This window comes from Oncorhynchus masou, chromosome 19, assembly GCF_036934945.1.
Source record: "Oncorhynchus masou masou isolate Uvic2021 chromosome 19, UVic_Omas_1.1, whole genome shotgun sequence".
NCBI lineage: Eukaryota > Metazoa > Chordata > Actinopteri > Salmoniformes > Salmonidae > Oncorhynchus > Oncorhynchus masou.
In genome coordinates, this window is record NC_088230.1 from 17667439 (window position 1) to 17688933 (window position 21495).

At 40.1% G+C, this 21495-nt stretch overlaps 1 protein-coding gene across 1 annotated transcript; it reads left to right on the forward strand.

The window, feature by feature from the left end:
• The first annotated feature begins 6733 nt into the window (after positions 1 to 6733).
• LOC135505915 (opsin-5-like) lies at positions 6734 to 19755 on the forward strand. Its single transcript, XM_064925159.1, has 6 exons — positions 6734 to 6866; positions 11283 to 11402; positions 18009 to 18179; positions 18356 to 18690; positions 18866 to 19110; positions 19263 to 19755. Exons 1-6 carry the CDS (start codon positions 6734 to 6736, stop codon positions 19327 to 19329), a joined length of 1071 nt encoding a protein of 356 aa, XP_064781231.1. The 3' UTR covers positions 19330 to 19755.
• The last annotated feature ends 1740 nt before the right edge of the window (positions 19756 to 21495 follow it).

The window sequence follows — 21495 nt, forward strand, 5'->3', positions numbered from 1 at the left end:
TGACGGAGGCCACTGTGTTCTTGGGGACCTTCAATGCTGCATACATTTTTTGGTACCCTTCCCCAGATCTGTGCCTCGACACAATCCTATCTCGGAGCTCTACGGACAATTCCTTCAACCTCATTCTTTTCTTTTGCTCTGACATACACTGTCAACTGTGGGAACTTAGATAGACAGGTGTGTGCCTTTACAAATCCTGTCCAATCAATTGAATTTACCACAGGTGGACTCCAATCAAGTTGTAGAAACATATCAAGGTTGATCAATGGAATCAGGATGCACCTGAGCTCAATTTCGAGTCTCATAGCAAAGGGTCTGAATACTTATGTATATAAGGTATTTCTGTTTATTATTTTCATAAATTTGCAAAAAAAAAAATTTTTGTCACTTGATTTAATCATTTTTTAATGATTTAATCATTTTTAGAATAAGGCTGTAACGTGACAAAATGTGGAAAAAGTCAAGGGGACTGAATACTTTCCGAATGCACTGTACGCTGCTTCTACTCTGTTGTTTATCCGGATTGCCTAGTCACTTTTAGCCCTACCTACAGTACATGTACTGGACATATTACCTTAATTACTTGAACTACCTCATATCCCTTCACATTGACTCGGTACCACTACTCCTTGTACGGTATAAAGCCTTGTTACTGTTATTTTATTGTGTTCATATTTGTATTTTTTATTTAGCACATTAAAAAATGATTAAAACCTTAACTTTTTATTGTTGGGAGAGAGCTTGTAAGTAAGCATTTCACGGTAAAGTCTACACCTGTTGTATTTGGGGCATGTGACAAATAACATTTGATTTGATTTATTTTTCTATTTTACTCCTCAGTATTTGTATTTGTAATGATGTTTGACCGAATTCTCAAAGCCCATCACAGTCAATACTAACAATACAAGGCCTTATTATTTTTTGGAATACCAACAATCATCTATAACTTCAGATCAAGAAATGTATAGAGCAGGCAGGCAAGCGGAGAAAAGTCCACAAGGCACATTTTACCAACATGTTCTTAACTTGTAAGCTTTGCATTGAATATAATAGCATTATTCACGAATTGAATGTATGAAAGCAAAAACAAATATATTTCAAGTCAGCCACGGTAGCCTACAGGGGGTGAGAGCACCAAGTTGACTGTCTTAAGTTATTTCATATATTATCTCAACCTTATATCACCATCATTCCCTTGAAGGCATGTGCATTTGCTGTCATACTGAATGTCTCACTTTTTTTTATGGTGTTAGATTCTGCTACCACCTTTCTTGAGGTCATACAGTTCTTTATCGGGATGTTCTCTCCTTTTAACATGTTCATTGGAATACCTTCTATAGAAGAAGTCCTGCTGTACAGAGTCAGACCCTTCTGCCTTGGCATGGACTGCTCGTCACTGAATCCAATAAACAGACAGTTTCCCAAGAAGTATTACACATACAATATGTACTATATGGTATCATTATACACGGTCTGAAATGTTTCTATCTACCCTGCATCTCTACCACGTATGGCCATTCATCTCCAAACAGAATTTCAAGTTACATTTTAGTTACACTCAAACAGTTCCAGTAACTATTTTTTCAATAATAGCACACACGTCTTGTAGCCATACAAAAGGATTGTGTGAAACCCAGATATTTCATTACTGTTAATTAACTATTCATTCCACTTTGACATTTAAGTCATTTAGCCGACGCTTTTATCCAGAGTGACTTACAATAGTGATTATATATATTTTCATACTGGTCCACCATGGGAATACAAACCAACAACCATGATGCCCTGGTGTTTGAAGCGCCATGCTCTACCAACTGAGCTACACAGGACCATAAAGGTTAATGATGTTGTGTGGTTGTTTTGTGGTGTCCCTCGGAGTCGTCAGAAATACGGACCTTTAGGACCCGCCAGTGTTTTACACGTGATTGACAGGCGTTGGGCACATTGGGGGGGAGTCATAATAATCTGATACTGGAAATATCCCCTATAGTTGCTTCTGAAATCCTTTTTTTTTCTGAAATTATTTGTTTTAAAAGCTTTTTTTTATTTTTAAGAAACCAAATATTTCCAATGTGACTGTTCACAGATCTCCTCACGTGTCACCGACTCACGTTATGTAGGCCTACACCATGACTTGTCAAATACTAAGAGACTAATAAAGTGAGAGATGATGTGACTGTGCAAACTTCTATTAGAATGTTTTCGTATTCTTCAGAGAGTGTGGTACCTCGGCTGAATTGCAGGAAACTGCACTGCTGGAAACCTGGAGCATGGAAAAATTAACATTCTCCTCGCATAGAGAACATCTCAAAACCTTTATTGTGATTTTGTTTCATCTGGTAGACTTTGATGAAGTGTTTTGAAACTGACAAATACTATTTTGGGGTGTGTAATGTTGTAGCTTCGACACAATGGCGGAATGATTTGGCTCGCACCTGGCCTTTAGAGTTATAGAAAAAGCTAACCTTTTGTCTGACTTGTTGGGAAAGGTCAGCTGTAAATGGACGATTGCTGGCTGGCTGCTGGTTCTCATAGCTGAGACGCACCTTCAGAGCTTGGGGGTGTCTGCCATAGGATTCACTGCACTGATACTGGCCACAACAAACAAACTCCCCAGTCCACGCGTACAGTGCCTAGTGAAAGTCTACACACCCCTTGCACAGTCTTCACATTTGCCTACTGATGTACATAAAATACTCCACATTTCTAAATTGAATGAAAAACTATAGAACATTTTCCAAATGCATGAGAAAAAAAAGTATTGATTGTTTATGTCTTCACACCCTAGAGTTAATACTTGGTGGCAGCCATTACAGTTGTGAAACATTTAAGAAAGATTCTAACAACTGTGCACAACTGCTAAGGAAACATTGCTAAAAACATTGTCAAAATTGCTCATGCTCAGTAAATTTGTTTGGGAGTCACTGATGGACAGCAATATTCAAACCTTGTCTCTGATTGTCGAGCAGATTTAAGTCAGGACTGAGACTGGACCATTCAGGAACACTCAACACCTATTGGAAGGCCATTCGGGTGTGTGTTTGGCATTAAAATGTGTGTAATTGCCCCTCTGAAAAATACAACTCTATGGTAGGGTTGGGTATTTAGAAGACTATGGCAGGGTTAGGTATTTAGAAGACTATGGCAGGGTTAGGTATTTAGAAGACTATGGCAGGGTTAGGTATTTAGAAGACTATGGCAGGGTTAGGTATTTAGAAGACTATGGCAGGGTTAGGTATTTAGAAGACTATGGCAGGGTTAGGTATTTAGAAGACTATGGCAGGGTTGGGTATTTAGAAGACTATGGCAGGGTTAGGTATTTAGAAGACTATGGCAGGGTTAGGTATTTAGAAGACTATGGCAGGGTTAGGTATTTAGAAGACTATGGCAGGGTTAGGTATTTAGAAGACTATGGCAGGGTTGGGTATTTAGAAGACTATGGCAGGGTTGGGTATTTAGAAGACTATGGCAGGGTTAGGTATTTAGAAGACTATGGCAGGGTTAGGTATTTAGAAGACTATGGCAGGGTTAGGTATTTAGAAGACTATGGCAGGGTTAGGTATTTAGAAGACTATGGCAGGGTTGGGTATTTAGAAGACTATGGCAGGGTTAGGTATTTAGAAGACTATGGCAGGGTTGGGTATTTAGAAGACTATGGCAGGGTTAGGTATTTAGAAGACTATGGCAGGGTTGGGTATTTAGAAGACTATGGCAGGGTTAGGTATTTAGAAGACTATGGCAGGGTTAGGTATTTAGAAGACTATGGCAGTGTTAGGTATTTAGAAGACTATGGCAGGGTTGGGTATTTAGAAGACTATGGCAGGGTTAGGTATTTAGAAGACTATGGCAGGGTTAGGTATTTAGAAGACTATGGCAGGGTTAGGTATTTAGAAGACTATGGCAGGGTTTTTATCTGGGCTTTGCTCCTTTCGTATTTATTTTCATCATGACAAACTCCCCAGTCCCTGCTGATGACAAGCATACCCATAAAAGGATGCTGCCACCACATTATTTGACTTAGGCTATACGCTTTGAGCTACAGATGAAAAAAGGTATGATGAACTTCACAGGGTGGTGAAAGTTGCATGGTATGAGTTTGATGCTTCTTTCCAATAAAATGTCAAGGGTCTTATTCTGGTGACATGATGATCGATGCTTGGCTGCCATTTGACAAATAAAAATGAATCTAGCTCTTTTGTCCATAATAATATCATCATGTAGGCTATACCTGCATATATATCTGGCTAAAGTGAACGTGCCAAGACTAGAGTGGGCACATTCGCTATATAATGTAACAGTTTTTTTGTGACAAAACCATCAGTAGAGTTGAAAATGAGAAGGAAACCCATTGTCATTTTTATTTGGTGTATGGGAATTTACTGTAAAAGCTATTTTTATGTACACTACCTCATCACGCACAGTCTTTCATCCATAATATCTCCATTTGATGAAAACACATCTCTGGTGAGAAAATGTGCATGTTGTTTTTGTGCGGATTTTAGAATATTCAAATGAAAATATGTAACCAATTGGATGGGAACTTAGCTTAGCTTAGCAAATTTACTGAGCTTGAGCAATTTTAACAAAAACAATGGATAAATGTTTCCCTAACAGTTGGGCAAAGTTCTTGGAATCATATTCAAAATTATTCGCAGCTGTAATGGATGCTGAAGGTGCTCCCACCTAGCATTGTCTCTGGGGTGTGAACACATGCAATAATTCATGTCATTTTTGGGGGTGGGAAAATGTTATAGACTTTTTTTTTACTTTTAAAATGTGGAGTCGGTTGTGTAGATCGGTAGGTGAAAAATCCAATCAATTCCCCTTTGAGATTTAATTTGAAGGCAGATAAATGTGAAGGCTGTGCAAGGCGTGTGTAGACTTTCAATTAGCTAGGCTAACTGTTTATGTTGGATGTGGTGCAGTGGTTCTGCAGCAAGGCTTTGGATCTATAGCTAGTTTATGGGGTCTGTTAAGATGCTGGTGAGCTTGGATGTTTATGTAGGTGGCACAGATGAATGATGATTATGGTGATGAAGATAGAGAAAGAGTTGTTGTTGTTGATGATTATGATGAAGATAATGACTGATTTGATGGAACAAATGTGAAGAAAAAACATGTTGTTGACAGGTCACGGTCAAGCCATCAATCTTGTGCCAGGGGTAATCGTTTGCTAACTATTCTTCTCTTTGAACATTAGCCTGGAGTAAGAATACATTTCATGCTCCAAAATCTGTCATTGCTGTCCAATTGTATGTCCGTGTCAAAGAAGTTTCATATAGAATGGCCATAGCAAAACATAATTGTGTATTGTTGCAACAATTAAGGTTGTGTCCAATGGTTTGCTGACATGTTTTTATGGACTGGTCCTGACAGATCCATACCCCACTTTGCAACAACAACAACTACTGAACACCTCTACAATGGAAAGCAATTACTAAATTACTATGTGCCAACATGTTGTTGATACCAGAGTAGCTACAGGTTTATTACACAGCTATAAGACTAACTTATTCTGTAGTCTGTTGGCGAGGTTAACTTGCACATCAATAGAATGAAACCTGTCTCCTGTTGTGTCTCTCAGTTTAGAATGTCAGTGTGAACTCTTTGGAATCATAGGTGATGTCAGAGCTGGAACAGAGCTGGCCCTTACAGGCCACTGTATGCTGAAGAACCTACTATTCAGCGGAAAGACATTTCGCAAAAGGATTATAGTGTTTGATTGTGTGTGTGTATGCTTGTTTGTGTGTGTGATTAAACTTGAACTCTTGTGGACTCATGAATCCCATGCAGCAGTCCCTGTATGACCACCAGAAAATGGAGGTTATCTGTTTTCACAAATTACTGTGTTTGTGTGCGTGCATGAGTGTGTGATTGAGTGTGTGATTTGGTGTCTGGTTATGGGGGTGTTTGTGTGTCCAGTTACTGCGTTTTAACTCAAAAACAGTGTAACTAAAACACTAAAGAACATTTTTATAATCAGATTTCGATGTTAATTTAGTCTCTGGCTAAAGTTATGTGCTTCTTAGTTTAGATTGGATTTCCTAGAAAGGGTCAGTCTTAACCCTTGCTGCTGTTGTGTCGCTTGATTGCACTTTCTAGAAAACAGGTGACAGAAACAAAGTCTCTCCAGGATTCTGCAATTCTGAGTTCACCATTTTTTTCCTGCATATCAGAGGAGACTGGTGGGATGAGCTATAGGAGGACGGGCTCAATGTAATGGCTGGAATGGAATTCATGTAATGGAGTCAAACATGTGGTTTCCATGTGTTTGATACCTTCCATTTATTCCATTCCAGCTATGACAATGAACCGGTCCTCCTTTATCTCCTCCAACCAGCTTCCACTACTGCATATTCTGCGAGGGCTCGCAAATTTGACCAATCACTGCGCTATTTCCACATAAAATAGTCAAACCCATCACTGCAGTATAAAAATAGGGCTCACAATTTCAACCTGTCATCGCACGTTTGCCGCATAATGTGGCTCAGTCAAGCCACACGGCAACTAACTTTTACCTTTTACTTTTTGTCAGCGCATTTTTGCGACAAATTGCCATGCAAAATGTCAGAATCGCTGTAGAAAAATATCACCTCAAATCTTTGCAAAATCCTGGAGATCTGAAAGTATGTGTCACCGATACAAATGTATTTCTGACTGTTTCAGTGTGGATACATTGTATTGAACATGTTAATTGTGCTTTGGATGCCCAGGAAGCGGTTGACACCTAAACATGGCTCTTACGGGGAATGAGACCTCAGCTCGCCCCGATGATGCCCCCCATTATCTCCTGGAGGGTGATCCATTTGCCTCCAAGCTGTCCAAGGAGGCCGACATCGTGGCTGCCTTCTACATCTGCATCATAGGTAAGTGTCAATAAAGTACAGAGAGGTACACTGCATAGGGAAGTAGATTCATCAATACACTCCCTCATATCCTCTGCTCCACCATCTCTCTTGAGGCACAGCCTAACCGTTCTTCACTGTAAGGAGAAATTCTGATTCGATTACGTTTGCATTCAGTTCTGATTCATCAAGGTTGTCCATTGATGTAAGAAGTATTCCAAATGTATTTGAAAAGGGTTTTGAATAGAAGGTCAATAACTCATCCCCTACTGTAAAATATGGTGGTGGATCTTTGATGTTATGAGGCTATTTTGCTTCCACTGGTCCTGGGAACTTTGTTAAGATCAGTTGCATAACCATGAACTTTACCAAGGACCAGGACATTTCAGGCAAAATCTGGTTGTCTCTGCCAGGAGGCTGAAAGTTGGCCGCAAATAGATCTTCCAGCAGGACAATAACCCCAAGCACACATCAAAATCCATTAAAAAAATATTAATTGACCACAAAATCAACACTTTGCAATGGTCATCTCAGTCTCCGGACTTGAAAACCTGTGGTTTGAATTGAGGAGGCCAGTCTATAAACGCAGATGAAGGACATCAAGGATCTGGAGGAATGGTCTCAGATCCCTCCCAATATGTTCTGCAATCTCATAAAACATTTTAGGAAAAGTCTCAGTGGAGTTATCCTCTCAAGGGGAGGGGGCTGGAGCATTTAAAACGGGGGATCCAATCATTTTACCCTTATTTTTTATTTTTATTACTTGTTAAACAAGTTCTCTTTCTCTGAGGAATAAAATAATATATATTTTCAATCCTTTTGAGCATACAATACGGAGTATTTTGTGCTCATCTTTATCAAGGGTGTCAATAATGATGAATCCCACTGTACATCCTACTTTGAAAATGCAGCTCTGCATCGGCATTTTAATGTCGACATGATCTTAACCCCCAGAATAGCTTTAGGGATGAAAAATGTGAATTCAAGGAAATTCCATCTCTTTTTGTCCTCATGTTGGGGTTTTCTGCTATACAGTGCCTTGCAAAAGTATTCATTCCCTTTGGCGTTTTTCCTATTTTGTTGGATTTCAACCTGTAATTTAAAGGGATTTTTATTTGGACATATAATGGACATGCATAAAATAGTCCAAATTGGTGAAGTGAAATGAAAAAAAATTACTTATTAAAAAAATTAAACAAAATAAAAAATGGAAAAGTGGTGCATGCATATTCACCCCCTTTGCTAAATAAGATCTGGTGCAACCAATGACCTTCAGAAGTGACATAATTAGTTAAATAAAGTCCACCTGTGTGCAATCTAAGTGTCACATGATCTGTCACATGATCTCAGTGTATATATATATATATATATACACCTGTTCTGAAAGGCCCCAGTCTGCGACACCACTAAGCAAGCGGCACTATGAAGACCAAGGAGCTCCCCAAACAGGTCAGGGACAAAGTTGTGGAGAAGTAAAGATCAGGTTTGGGTTATAAAAAAATATCAGAAACTTTGAACATCACACAGAGCTCCATTAAATTGACCTTAAGCATACTGCTAAAGCAACACTCAAGTGGTTTAAGGGTGAACATTTAAATGTCTTGGAATGGCCTAGTCAAACCCAGACCTCAATTCAATTGAGAATCTGTGGTATGACTTAAAGATTGCTGTACACCAGCGGAACCCATCCAACTTGAAGGAGCTGGAGCAGTTTTGCCTTGACGAATGGGCAAAAATCCCAGTGGCTAGATGTGCCAAGCTTAAAAAGACATACCCAAAGAGACTTGCAGCTGTAATTACTTCAAAATGTGTCTCCCAAAATGGTGGTGAATAGTTATGCACGCTCAAGTTTTCAGTTTTTTTGTATTTTTTCTTGTTTCACAATAAAACATATTTTTGTATCTTCAAAATGGTAGGCATGTTGTGTAAATCAAATGATCCAACCCCCCCCAAAATCCATTTTAATTCCAAGTTGTAAGGCAACAAAATATAAAAAAATGCCAAGGAGGGTGAACTTTTGCAAGCCACTGTACATGCCATTGTGTATCCATGACTGAACTGTGCATTTACAGTGACTCAAATCAAGTGAGTGAATAAACACAAGAATATATTGATTTATAGAAAGATACAGTTATGCAATCTCTGTCCCTGTGCTATGCTCACCTTCGTACAGTAGTACAACAACTGTCCGATTATCTGTTTCTCTGCTTGAGGCTGTGTACCTGTCACTAATATTTTCTTGTTATTTAATCTCGCCACAACTGTGTGTGTTCAGATTGTTTTTCATAGCAACTCAGTATTTTCTATTTTACACTGTGCTGAGCCATTTGCAAACCATGTAATGCCCTGTTTAGTCTAACTAACGTCCTGACCCAACAAACCAATGGTGAAGAAGATGTCTCACGCGGGGGTCTCATGCATTATTTTGATGCGGCTATTCAGTGAGATATAAGGATACTGCGGTGTCTGTCTATTAATTGATTCATGTCCTTTTTGAGAGGACGCACTCTATAGGTGACCAAATGAATTTAGGATGAACTCGATCCATTCACTGTGTGTTTGGTGTGTTTTCAGAATGTATAAACATGTTTTGCCTGTTTGGTTTAGCTTAAATCTGTTTTTTGAGAGACTTTCAAACTCTGCTTGAATTCCTCTATTGAGATCCTAACGTTGTGTCTACGGTATGCTGGTAATTTAACAAAGTGACTGGAATTCTAGGTAATTTGGGTAATTAATAGAAAATCTATGGTAATCTTTGTCAATTTTGGTAATTTATTCTTGAATAAGTGTAAAAAAATATATATATGAATACATAGTATTAATGTATTATATCTGTGTTCATATTGTCCATGGGTTTCCAGTAGAGACCATATGGTTCAAGAGAAAATAGCCTAATTAATGAAAAAAGCATCTATACAACAATGCCATTGTTTTCAATTAACTCTGCAAATCTTCCAACTATTCACTTTTTTTCACAACTGCAACCAGTTTGATGCCAAAACATTGACAACAAATACATATTAACATTGTAAAATAAATAAAACATGGTAAAAATATATAGAGAGAGGATATTTGATGCTGAGACAAATGGTATTCACTGAGATGATGGTTTATATTTTGGCTAATGTTTTACATCTTTGTCATTCTATTTTTTTCTTCATCTTATTCAATTATTGTATATATTTGACATGTGACAAGGTCACACATCGGGCCAGAGATACTCAAAGTACTCAAAAGTGGCACTAAATGTTTTGTCATTTTTATGTTGTCACCGCTGGGATTTGATCCAGCAACCTTTTGGTTATGGGCCCAACACTCTAACCACTAGGCTACCTACCACCCTAAAATATATACATACATTTACATATCCTGATGTATACATATACACATACATCTATTTGAAATCGAATAAGAATTGGATTTTACTCCAAGATGTTCAGTCCAGATCCTATGCCCACCTTCATCACTGAAAAAACTAACAAACTGGAACCTCATTTGATATTTTTTTCTAATCTGTTTATCATACGATAGAAGTCAAATGAAAGAGATATTTCATTTATCTTTTCTTTGAATTTCTCTCAATAAATTGCTTTGTGTGTGAAACAGGGTCATTCAGCTGATGCAGTCCAGAGTGAATGGGAGAATGAGACACATTCACTCGTGAATGAGCACTAGAGATTCTGCCCTTCATACCGTATGCACTCATATCACATAGAATAGAGCAGAGGATACAGCCTGTCTACCACTGATTCCAGTCCAGTAAGGGGACAGGGACCATGGAGGAAGGTTAAGCTGTTATCAGCACACTGATGTTGTTATTGACAAACAAATACATGTTTGTGAAGGACAGATGAGCAACAACGAAGATTATCAATGGGAATACAAATTAAGTTGTCATGTGTAATTGGAGTCCATTCGATGTGTTGTCACATGTAATTAGCACAACTTGTGTCACACACATAGTGGGTGTGTAGACATGAGTCAAAGCAGAGGTCATAGAGATGACAAATGATTATTCCTTTCTTTTGTGCATGGATATCAATTACTTAAAAGCATATTGATAATTTCAGACTGAGGGTGGATGTCAAAAACCTTTGTATTCTTGTGAAAGTAGACAGTAGTCAAAAAGTGTTTGATCAACCCAAACATGCATGTACACTGCCTTTACCCACAACCCACCTGTCTTTTTTAACTTAACAGTAGGGCATTCATCATTATCATGTAGCAAGGCTCTAGAGATAAACACACACAGGGCAAAATCTCACGTATTAAGAGGGATAGTATTACAACATTATAATTAAACCAATTAAACCTTATAATTAAACCAATTATGCCATAGGCCTAAGTATGTAAATGAACCAACTTGTAGGTACACCCTGTCAGGTTGCATTTTTACAACTTGTCATGTATTCCTCTTGTCCTCTGTTTTCTCTGCAGGGATCCTGTCTGCCACAGGAAATGGCTATGTTATATACATGACCATCAAACGCAAGACAAAGCTAAGGCCGCCTGAGCTCATGACAGTTAACTTAGCCATATTTGACTTTGGCATATCAGGTAAACCATTCCGCAGGCTTTTCATAAAGTATGTCCATTTACAGTGTGTCTCTGCACAGAACATTGTCCGGTGGATTAGTCCCGTGTATTCTGTGTATTTAAATTCAGAACAGCATGTATATGAACAATGTTAGCGCGGCATTAACATTCTCTGCTGTACATCCTGACACATATGAATGGTTGTCATGGTTGGAAGAAGATGAAGTGGTGGAATATAATGACAACAAAGAAAGAAATAGGGAGAGAGAACCACAGAGTTGTTTTAAAATCATAGACATCATACAACTGACATCATTGTTTGAAGTCTCATCATCTGATCCCAGGTCTGTCCACACCTAATATCCCAGTCTCTCTCTGTCTGAATCACCATTGTTGAACTATATTACATTGATATTTCATTGTTGGGTGTGGAGTGCCTAATTACACTCCTGTCTCTCTTTCAGAACAATTGATGCATGTTCCATCAATTCCTTGAAAATTAATATTTACGTAACAGGCCAATATTTCTCTCAATCATTTACCTTTTTAGGCATGTTTGATAACTCAATACGAGAGAATGCTAAATTGTGGCTAAACCTGAAACCTGGTCCTTTATCGCCACCCTATGGATATTAGAGGAACAGCATCACGTTAACGTCAAAGTTACTCTACATGGCCTGTTGATCACAATACATTGATAGACTAGGCCTTTGATGTACAAGAGATTTAGTTCCATTGCAAACAGTCGTCTTAGTTAAGAAATGTAGTTTCAAAAATAACATTTATTGTGAACATTTTAGCACCTCAATAAGTCCTAGCTGTGACCCAGCCAGAAGCAGAATTCACAACAAGTGTGTCGCTCTGTCTCAGAACAAGTTCTGGCCAGCTCTCTGTGCCTCATACAACCACAGGATTCTCACTTGTTTATATGTGTCTGGGCCAACTACGTCCCTCTGTATGAGACGTTCGTATTGCTCTCTAGGATTAGAACCATTGTCCACAGAAGACAACAGGCATGATCTATTTGTGTCTGCCAGATTTGCATCTTGGGAATATCAGAGGTCTAGAATGTTCCAGAATTACCTAGAATGGCCCAGAAGGTCCAGAATGGTTGAAAGTCCATTTTGTTTGGTAGTCGTTTTAACCTGATACTGTAGAAATCATGAACTGAGACAAAGAGTCTATTGCTAACTATGAGAGTTGGTAGAGAGTACAGCTTTACTTTACTTTACTTACTGTGGCGTCAGACTGGTGCAGTGAGGATGTCTCTTCACACAATGATGGGAACATTATAGGGCACTGGGAAACACTATTTATGATCAGCTCTTCTGTCACATGCTTTGCCTCAGGATTGTTAATATACTGCATCTGTTTCAAGCAGACCACCATAATCCCTGTGCCCAAGAACACTAAGGCAACCTGCCCAAATGACTACAGACCCATAGCACTTATGTCCTTAGCCATGAAATGCTTTGAAAGGCTGGTAATGGCTCACATTAACACCATTATCCCAGAAATCCTGGACCCACTCCAATTTGCATACCGCCCAAACAGATCCACAAATGATGCAATCTATATTGCACTCCACACTGCCCTTTCCCACCTGGACAAAAGGAACACCTACATGAGAATGCTATTAATTGACTACAGCTCAGGGTTCAACACCATAGTACCCTCAAAGCTCATCACTAAGCTAAGGATCCTGGGACTAAACTCCTCCCTCCTGGACTTCCTAACGGGCCACCCCCAGGTGGTGAGGGTAGGTAGCAACACATCCGCCATGCTGACCCTCAACACGGTAGCCCCTCAGGGGTGCGTGCTCAGTCCCCTCCTGTACTCTCTGTTCACCCACGACTGCGTGGCCAGGCACAACTCCAACACCATCATTAAGTTTGCCGATGAGACAACTGATCACCGACAATGACGAGACAGCCTATAGGGAAGAGGTCAGAGACCTGGCCCGGTGGTGCCAGAATAACAACCTATGCCTCAACGTAATCAAGACAATGCAGATGGTTGTGGACTACAGGAAAAGGAGGACCGAACACGGCCCATTCTCATCGACGAGGCTGTAGTGGAGCAGGTGGAGAGCTTTAAGTTCCTTGGTGTCCACATCACCAACAAACTAGAATGGTCCAAACACACCAAGACAGTCGTGAAGAGGGCACGACAAAGCCTATTACCCCTCAGGATACTAAAGATTTGTCATGGGTCCTCAGATCCTCAAAAGGTTCTACAGCTGCAACATCGAGAGCATCCTGACTGGTTGCATCATTGCCTGGTACGGCAACTGCTCGGCCTCCGACTGAAAGGCACTACAGAGGGTAGTGTGTACAGCCCAGTACATCACTGGGGCTAAGCTGTCTGCCATCCAGGACCTCAACACCAGGCGGTGTCAGAGGAAGGCACTAAACATTTCCAAAGACCCCTGCCACCCAAGTCATAGACTGTTCTCTCTACTACTGCATGACAAGCGATACTGGAGCGCAAAGGCTTCTCAACAGCTTTTACCCCTAAGCCATAATACTCCTGAACAGGTAATCAAATGGCTACCTGGACTATTGGCATTGTCCCACATCCCAACCCCTCTTTGACGTTGCTACTACTCTCTGTTTATCATATATGTATAGTCACTTTAACAATACATTCATGTACATACTATCTCAATTAGCCCGACTAATCGGTGCACCCGCACATTGGCTACCCGGACTATCTACATTGTGTCCTGCCACCCATCACCAGCTAGCCCCTCTTTTACACTACTGCCATTCTCTGTTTATCATATATGCAGAGTTACTTTAACCATACCTACACTTACGTACAGTTGAAGTCGGAAGTTTACGTACACTTAGGTTGGAGTCATTAAAACTTGTTTTTCAACAACTCCACAAATTTCTTGTTAACAATCCTTCGTTTTGGCAAGTCGGTTAGAACGTCTACTTTGTGCATGACACAAGTAATTGTTCCAACAATTGTTTACAGACAGATTATTTCACTCATAATTCACTGTATCACAATTGCATTGGGTCAGAAGTTTGCATACACTAAGTAGACTGTGCCTTTAAACAGCTTGGAAAATTCCAGAAAAGCATGTCATGGCTTTAGAAGCTTCTGATAGGCTAATTGACATCATTTGAGACAATTGGAGGTGTACCTGTGGATGTATTTCAAGGCCTACCTTCAAACTCAGTGCCTCTTTGCTTGACATCATGGTAAAATCAAAAAATGGTAGACCTCCACAAGTCTGGTTCATCCTTGGAAACAATTTCCAAACGCCCAAAGGTACCACGTTCATCTGTACAAACAATAGTACGCAAGTATAAACACCATGGGACCACTCAGCTGCCATACCGCTCAGAAAGGAGTTGCGTTCTATCTCCTAGAAATGAATGTACTTTGGTGCGAAAAGTGCAAATCAATCCCAGAACAACAGCAAAAGGACCTTGTAAAGATGCTGGAGGAAACGGGTACAAATGTGTCTATATCCACAGTAAAACGAGTCCTATATCAACATAACCTTTAAGGCCGCTCAGCAAGGAAGAAGCCACTGCTCCAAAACTGCCATAAAAAAAGTCAGACTATGGTTTGCAACTGAACATGGGGACAAAGATCGTACTTTTGGAGAAATGTCCTCTGGTCTGATGAAACAAAAATGGAACTGTTTGGCCATAATGACCATCGTTATGTTTGGAAGAGAAAGGGGAGGCTTGCAAGCCGAAAAACACCATCCCAACCGTGAAGCACGGGGGTGGCAGCATCATGTTGTGGGAGTGCTTTGCTGCAGGAAGGACTGGTGCACTTCACAAAATAGATGGCATCATGAGGGAGGAAAATTATGTGGATATATTGAAGCAACATCTCAAGACATCAGTCAGGAAGTTGAAGCTTGGTCGCAAATGGGTCTTCCAAATGGACAGTGACACCAAGCATACTTCCAAAGTTGTGGCAAAATGGCTTAAGGACAACAAAGTCAAGGTATTGGAGTGGCCATCACAAAGCCCTGACCTCAATTCCATAGAAAATTTGTGGGCAGAACTGAAAAAGCTTGTGCGAGCAAGAAGGCCTACAAACCTGATTCAGTTACACCAGCTCTGTCAGGAGAAATGGGCCAAAATTCACCCAATTTATTGTGGGAAGCTTGTGGAAGACTACCCGCAATGTTTGACCCAAGTTAAGCAATTTAAAGGCAATGCTATCAAATACTAATTGAGTGTATGTAAACTTCTGATCCACTGGGAATGTGATGAAAGAAATAAAATCTGAAATAAATAATTCTCTCTACTATTATTCCGACAATTCACATTCTTAAAATAAAGTGGTAATCCTAACTTACCTAAAACAGGGTTTTTACTATGATTAAATGTCAGGAATTGTGGAAAACTGAGTTTAAATGTAGTTGGCTAAGGTGTATGTAAACCTCCAACTTCAACCGTACTACTACAATTTGCCCAACTAACCAGTGCCTGTATATAGCCTCGCTACTGTATATAGCCTCGCTACTGTATATAGCCTCGCTACTGTTATAGCCTCGCTACTGTATATAGCCTCGCTACTGTATATAGCCTCGCTACTGTTATAGCCTCGCTACTGTATATAGCCTCCCTACTGTATATAGCCTCGCTACTGCTATAGCCTCGATACTGTATATAGCCTCGATACTGTATATAGCATCGCTACTGTATATAGCCTCGCTACTGTATATAGCCTCGCTACTGTATATAGACTCGCTATTGTTATTTTTCACTCTTTTACTGTTGTTTTTATTTTTTTACTTATCTATTGTTCACCTAATACCTATTTTTTACTTAAAAGTTGCACTGTTGGTTAGGGCCTGTAAGTAAGCATTTCACTGTTGTATTCGGCACACGTGACAAATAACCTTTGATTTGATCATTGAGGGATCTTAAAAAAACAGCACTTGTTTTCTGTGAAGTGGATGAAGATGATGGTTTACATTGTGATTCTCATACATTCTCATGACTACTACATTACAGTACATGTATACTATACAGTACCAGTCAAAGTTTGGACGCACCTGCTCATTCAAGGGTATTTCTTTATTCTATTTTCTACATTGTAGAATAATACTGAAGACATTAAAACTGAAATAACACATATGGAATCATGTAGTAACCAAAAAAGTGTTAAACAAAACTAAAAATAAATTTAAAATGTGATATTCTTCAAAGTAGCCACTCGTTGCCTTGATGACAGCTTTGCACACTCTTGGCATTCTCTCAACCAGCTTCATCAGGTAGTCACTTGGAATGCATTTCAATTAGCAGGTTTGCCTTGTTAAATGTTAATTTGTGGAATTTCTTTCCTTCTTCATGCATTTGAGCCAATCAGTTGTGTTGTGACAAGGTAGGGGTGGTATACAGAAGACAGCTCTATTTGGTAAAAGACCAAGTCCATATTATATTATTAAGAACAGCTCAAATAAGCAAAAAGAAATGGCAGTCCATCATTACTTTACCACATGAAAGTCAGTCAATCCCGAAAATGTCAAGAACTTTGAAAGTTTCTTCAAGTGCAGTCGCAAAAACCATCAAGTGCTATGATCAGACTGGCTCTCACGAGGACCACCACAGGAAAGGAAGACCCAGAGTTGCAGAATATAAGTTAATTGGAGTTACCAGCCTCAGAAATTGCAGCCCAAATAAATGCTTCAAGTAACAGACACATCTCAACATCAACTGTTCAGAAAAGACTGGGTGAATCAGGCCTTCATGGTTGAATTTCTGCAAAGAAACCACTAGTAAAGGACACCAATAAGAAGAAGAGACTTGCTTGGGCCAAGAAACAACAGCAATGGACATTAGACTGGTGGAAATCTGTCCTTTGATCTGATGAATCCAAATTTGAGATTTTGGGTTCCAACCACCATGTCTTTGTGAGACGCAGAGTATTTGAACGATGATCTCTGCATGTGTGGTTCACACCGTGAAGCATCGAGGAGGAGGTGTGATGGTGTGGGGGTGCTTTGCTGGCGACACTGTCTGTGATTTATTTAGAGTTCAAGGCACACTTCACCAGCATTCTGCAGCGATATGCCATTCCATCTGGTTTGCGCTTAGTGGGAGTACAATTTGTTTTTCAATAGAACAATGACCCAAGACACACCGTGTAAGGGCTATTTGACCAAGAAGGAGATGGAGTGCTGCATCAGATGACCTGGCCTCCACAATCACCCGACCTCAACCCATTTGAGATGGTTTGGGATGAGTTGGACCGCAGATTGAATGAAAAGCAGCCAACAAGTGCTTAGCATATGTGGAAACCCCCTCAAGACTGTTGGAAAAGCATTCCAGGTGAAGCTGGTTGAGATAATGCCAAGAGTGTGCAAAGCTGCCTTCAAGGCAAAGGGTGGCTACTTTGAAGAATCTTAAACATAAAATATATTTTGATTTGTTTAACACTTTTTTGATTACTACATGATTCCATATGTGTTATTTCATCGTTTTGATGTCTCACTATTATTCTACAATGTAGAAAATAGTAAAAATAAAGAAAAACCCTTAAATTAATAGGTGTGTTCAAACTTTTGACTGGTACTGTACATTCCCATGTCTTTACTGCACACAGTGATCATCTGAGGTGGTAACGTCTCTGTGTTTGCTCTTGAAGTCACAGGGAAACCGTTCTTTGTGGCGTCCAGTTTCTCCCACCGCTGGCTGTTTGGTTGGGAGGGCTGTCATTTCTATGGCTGGGCTGGCTTCTTCTTCGGTGTTGGCAGCCTCATCACCATGACCGTAGTTAGCCTAGACCGATACCTCAAGATCTGTCATCTCAGATACGGTACAGTGGGCTATGCTCTCAGTTTGTGTTAGATTTACAGTAACACAAGACCTTTATTAGAATTAATCATTTGCATTTTTGAGTGATCTGTGATATCCGAACAGTTTGAATTAACACGTTATTGTGATAATGAACCAATAAATGATCAATCCCTCTGCCCATAATTCTGCCCACAGGTACTTGGCTGATGAGGCACCATGCCTTCCTGTGTCTGGTGTTTGTCTGGCTCTACGCAGGCTTCTGGGCCACCATGCCCCTGGTGGGCTGGGGCAGCTACGCACCAGAGCCGTTTGGCACCTCCTGTACCCTGGACTGGAGGCTGGCCCAGATCTCCGTGGCGGGACAGAGCTTCGTCATGGCCATCCTCTTCTTCTGCCTTATCTTCCCCACCGGCATCATCGTCTTCTCCTATGTTATGATAATATTCAAGGTCAACTCCTCAGCTAAAGAGATCTCCCACTTTGACACCAGGAACAAGAACAGCCATAGCCTGGAGATGAAACTGACCAAGGTGTGTGTGTGTGTGTGTGTGTGTGTGTGTGTGTGTGTGTGTGTGTGTGTGTGTGTGTGTGTGTGTGTGTGTGTGTGTGTGTGTGTGTGTGCGCGCGCACACGGAACCTTACCTCAGAGATGCTTTTACTATTGTGGAACAGACCTGTGATGTGGTTCTACCTTGTGTCCTCCAGGTAGCGATGTTGATCTGTGCTGGTTTCTTGATAGCGTGGATCCCGTATGCAGTGGTCTCCGTGGTGTCTGCGTTTGGCGAGCCCGACTCAGTGCCTATCTCTGTCTCTGTGATCCCCACTCTGCTGGCTAAGTCCTCTGCCATGTACAACCCCATCATCTACCAAGTTATTGACCTGAAACGTTCCTGTGCAAAGTCCTCCTGTTTCCAAGTCCTGAAGAGGTGTAGACATTTTAAAAAGTCAAGGTATTATTACTTTCTCTTCTACTTTCTATTCCTCTGGACAGATTGTAGATCAACAGTTAAAACGGTGTAGTTTACGTTTATTTTGTTTCACTGGTCACTAGTTTGAGGTTAAACCGCATAGTTTAACTTTTCTCTCGTTGTATCTCCCATAGGATTTACACCATTTCTGGCTCACTTAAAGACAGACCATCCGTAAAAGAGTCTCACAGTGAAATGTGAGAAAAGGACAGTGATTCTCTTCTGTGAAATGACTCTTGGTTTTTCCCCTCACCAGTCCAATCACAACCCTGCTATCAACTGCTAAGACATGGACCACCGCTCACCACCCAGACCTACGCAACCCAGCCTTGCTGTATCTATGTTCCTGCTCCAAACAGCTCTATGTACTCTCCTACATCATGTTCCTCTCTGTGTTTCCAGCTCAAGGCTGGCGCCAAGATGTTATTTTTTACACTTTGTACAGATGATTTTGTATTGTGTACTTGTGCACCTGTGACTTGCATCGTTTGAAGACATTTAAACCTTTATGTGCACCTGTAAGATCTAAAGCGCTGTTCAGAAAGAGGTATGATATACTCTAAAGAGAGCTGGAGGGACTGTGGTGTTGGCGTTTAGGGTTGTTCCCTGCTTCAGGCAGGTCTGACTGTAGCAGCACTTTTCATCAACGATCAAAGTCATCATGTGATTCTTACTGTCCCTCTATACATGTTCACAGATGCCGTTGACATCACGAAACAAAATACAATTTTTAGATCATACGCAAACTGCACGGTCCACTGCTCCGTAGCAGCCAGTGGATGAAGTGGTTGGACCAAATAATGAAGGAAAACAGCACAACAAAGTCTGTTAAAGTAGTGGCCATGTCTTACAGCACTATGCTCCTGTCATTGTTAACCATTCTGTATGCACTGATGTCAGTCTTAGTTGAGATCAATGTTGGTAGTAAAGGTTTAACCCGTTCAAAGAGAAGTATATTCACACACAAGTAGTCAGAAATCCTTCACAACAGTTACCAAAAAATGTACACACAGCACCTTAGCTGGAATCCTTAATGGGGAAATTGCCATGTCCGTTTGCGATATTAAAACAACAAAGAAGTTACCTCAAACCATAAACACTGTTTCTTTATTCTCTCAGACATCATTGCAAATACAATAGAACAGCAAAATATGTACTGCAATTGTTTTTACCACGTTGGCCGACGCTCCTAACCCCCACTTTGTCAACAAAACAAAAACAAATATACCTAAGAGCCGCAATGAACAGGGTTCACGGGATCAGTTGGATAGCAACCCAATGAAATGACGTTGAACCAACATGGAATAGACATTGAATTGATGTCTGTGACCAGTAGGAAAACAAGCAGTCTAGCATGTTGGAACTATTTCACATTGTCTAATGCAGAGGAACCAAGTCCACTTGATCAATAGTTATTGCTCTAGTATCCACTGGTGCCAATGACATCTATAGTCCCACCAACTGGCCTGGTGCAGCCATTTAAAGTTGCAGTGACTTTACAGTGGAGGTGTCATAATACCCATAAAACCTACAGGGATCGTTTCCCCACCAATCGTTTCCCCACCATTCACTACACAAAACACAGCCCTTATTTGAAGTGTTTCTAAAATCCCCTATTGGAAAAATGAATGGTGGAAAAATGTTTGGAACCATTTCCCTGTTTGACCGCTAGATTTTCTGGGTATTATGACTTATACTGTGGTACTCTATTCACAAAGCTTCTAAGAACACATACATAATGTTTACATACAAAATTGTATGGCCCCATGTTCATCGGTTCAGTTCCTATAGCCTCTAGTGGTGTAGCCTGGCCGACTTTGAATGCAGAAAGTAATCATTCTCAAATTCATTACAGGTTAATTAATTGAGTGTATATACCAAATCTGGAGTCAATCTGATTCATGAGAATAAGATTTGTAAAATATTTGAAGCATTAGCATCTGTACGAACATGCATCTATATGTACTGTGCGTACATATCAGAATGTGGCAACATTTCAAAACCATTAACATTAACGACTGATGTAATGAGTCTAAATACAAAATCTGGAGTAGTTGTGAAGATATAGTTCACAAGGAGAAAACAATTGCAGATCATTTTGAGCATTAGTGTTACATACGCAAATAATTTGTTAATAGCTTCCCTGTTTTTGGAGATAGCAATTCCAAATTCTGTCAAGGTATATCTTAGGGGAGATGACACATTTAAAGTTTATAGGTCACTGTGGAGTGGATTTACAATGGTTTAAATGGACACATGAAATCAGATTTTTGTACATTCCACATTTCCTGTCATTTGGTCCTATGGTTCATCAGCAGAAGATTAAAAAATATATTTTTAGCATATTACCATATGTGCTAAACTGCA

What these genes read in the sequence shown, in the direction of transcription:
- LOC135505915 (XM_064925159.1), top strand. Translation starts at nt 6,734, where the DNA reads ATGGCTCTTACGGGGAATGAGACCTCAGCTCGCCCCGATGATGCCCCC. An exon ending in CTTCTACATCTGCATCATAG is followed by an intron (nt 6,867 to 11,282) that starts GTAAGTGTCAAT and finishes TTTTCTCTGCAG; the next exon opens with GGATCCTGTCTGCCACAGGA. An exon ending in TGGAGATGAAACTGACCAAG is followed by an intron (nt 18,691 to 18,865) that starts GTGTGTGTGTGT and finishes TGTGTCCTCCAG; the next exon opens with GTAGCGATGTTGATCTGTGC.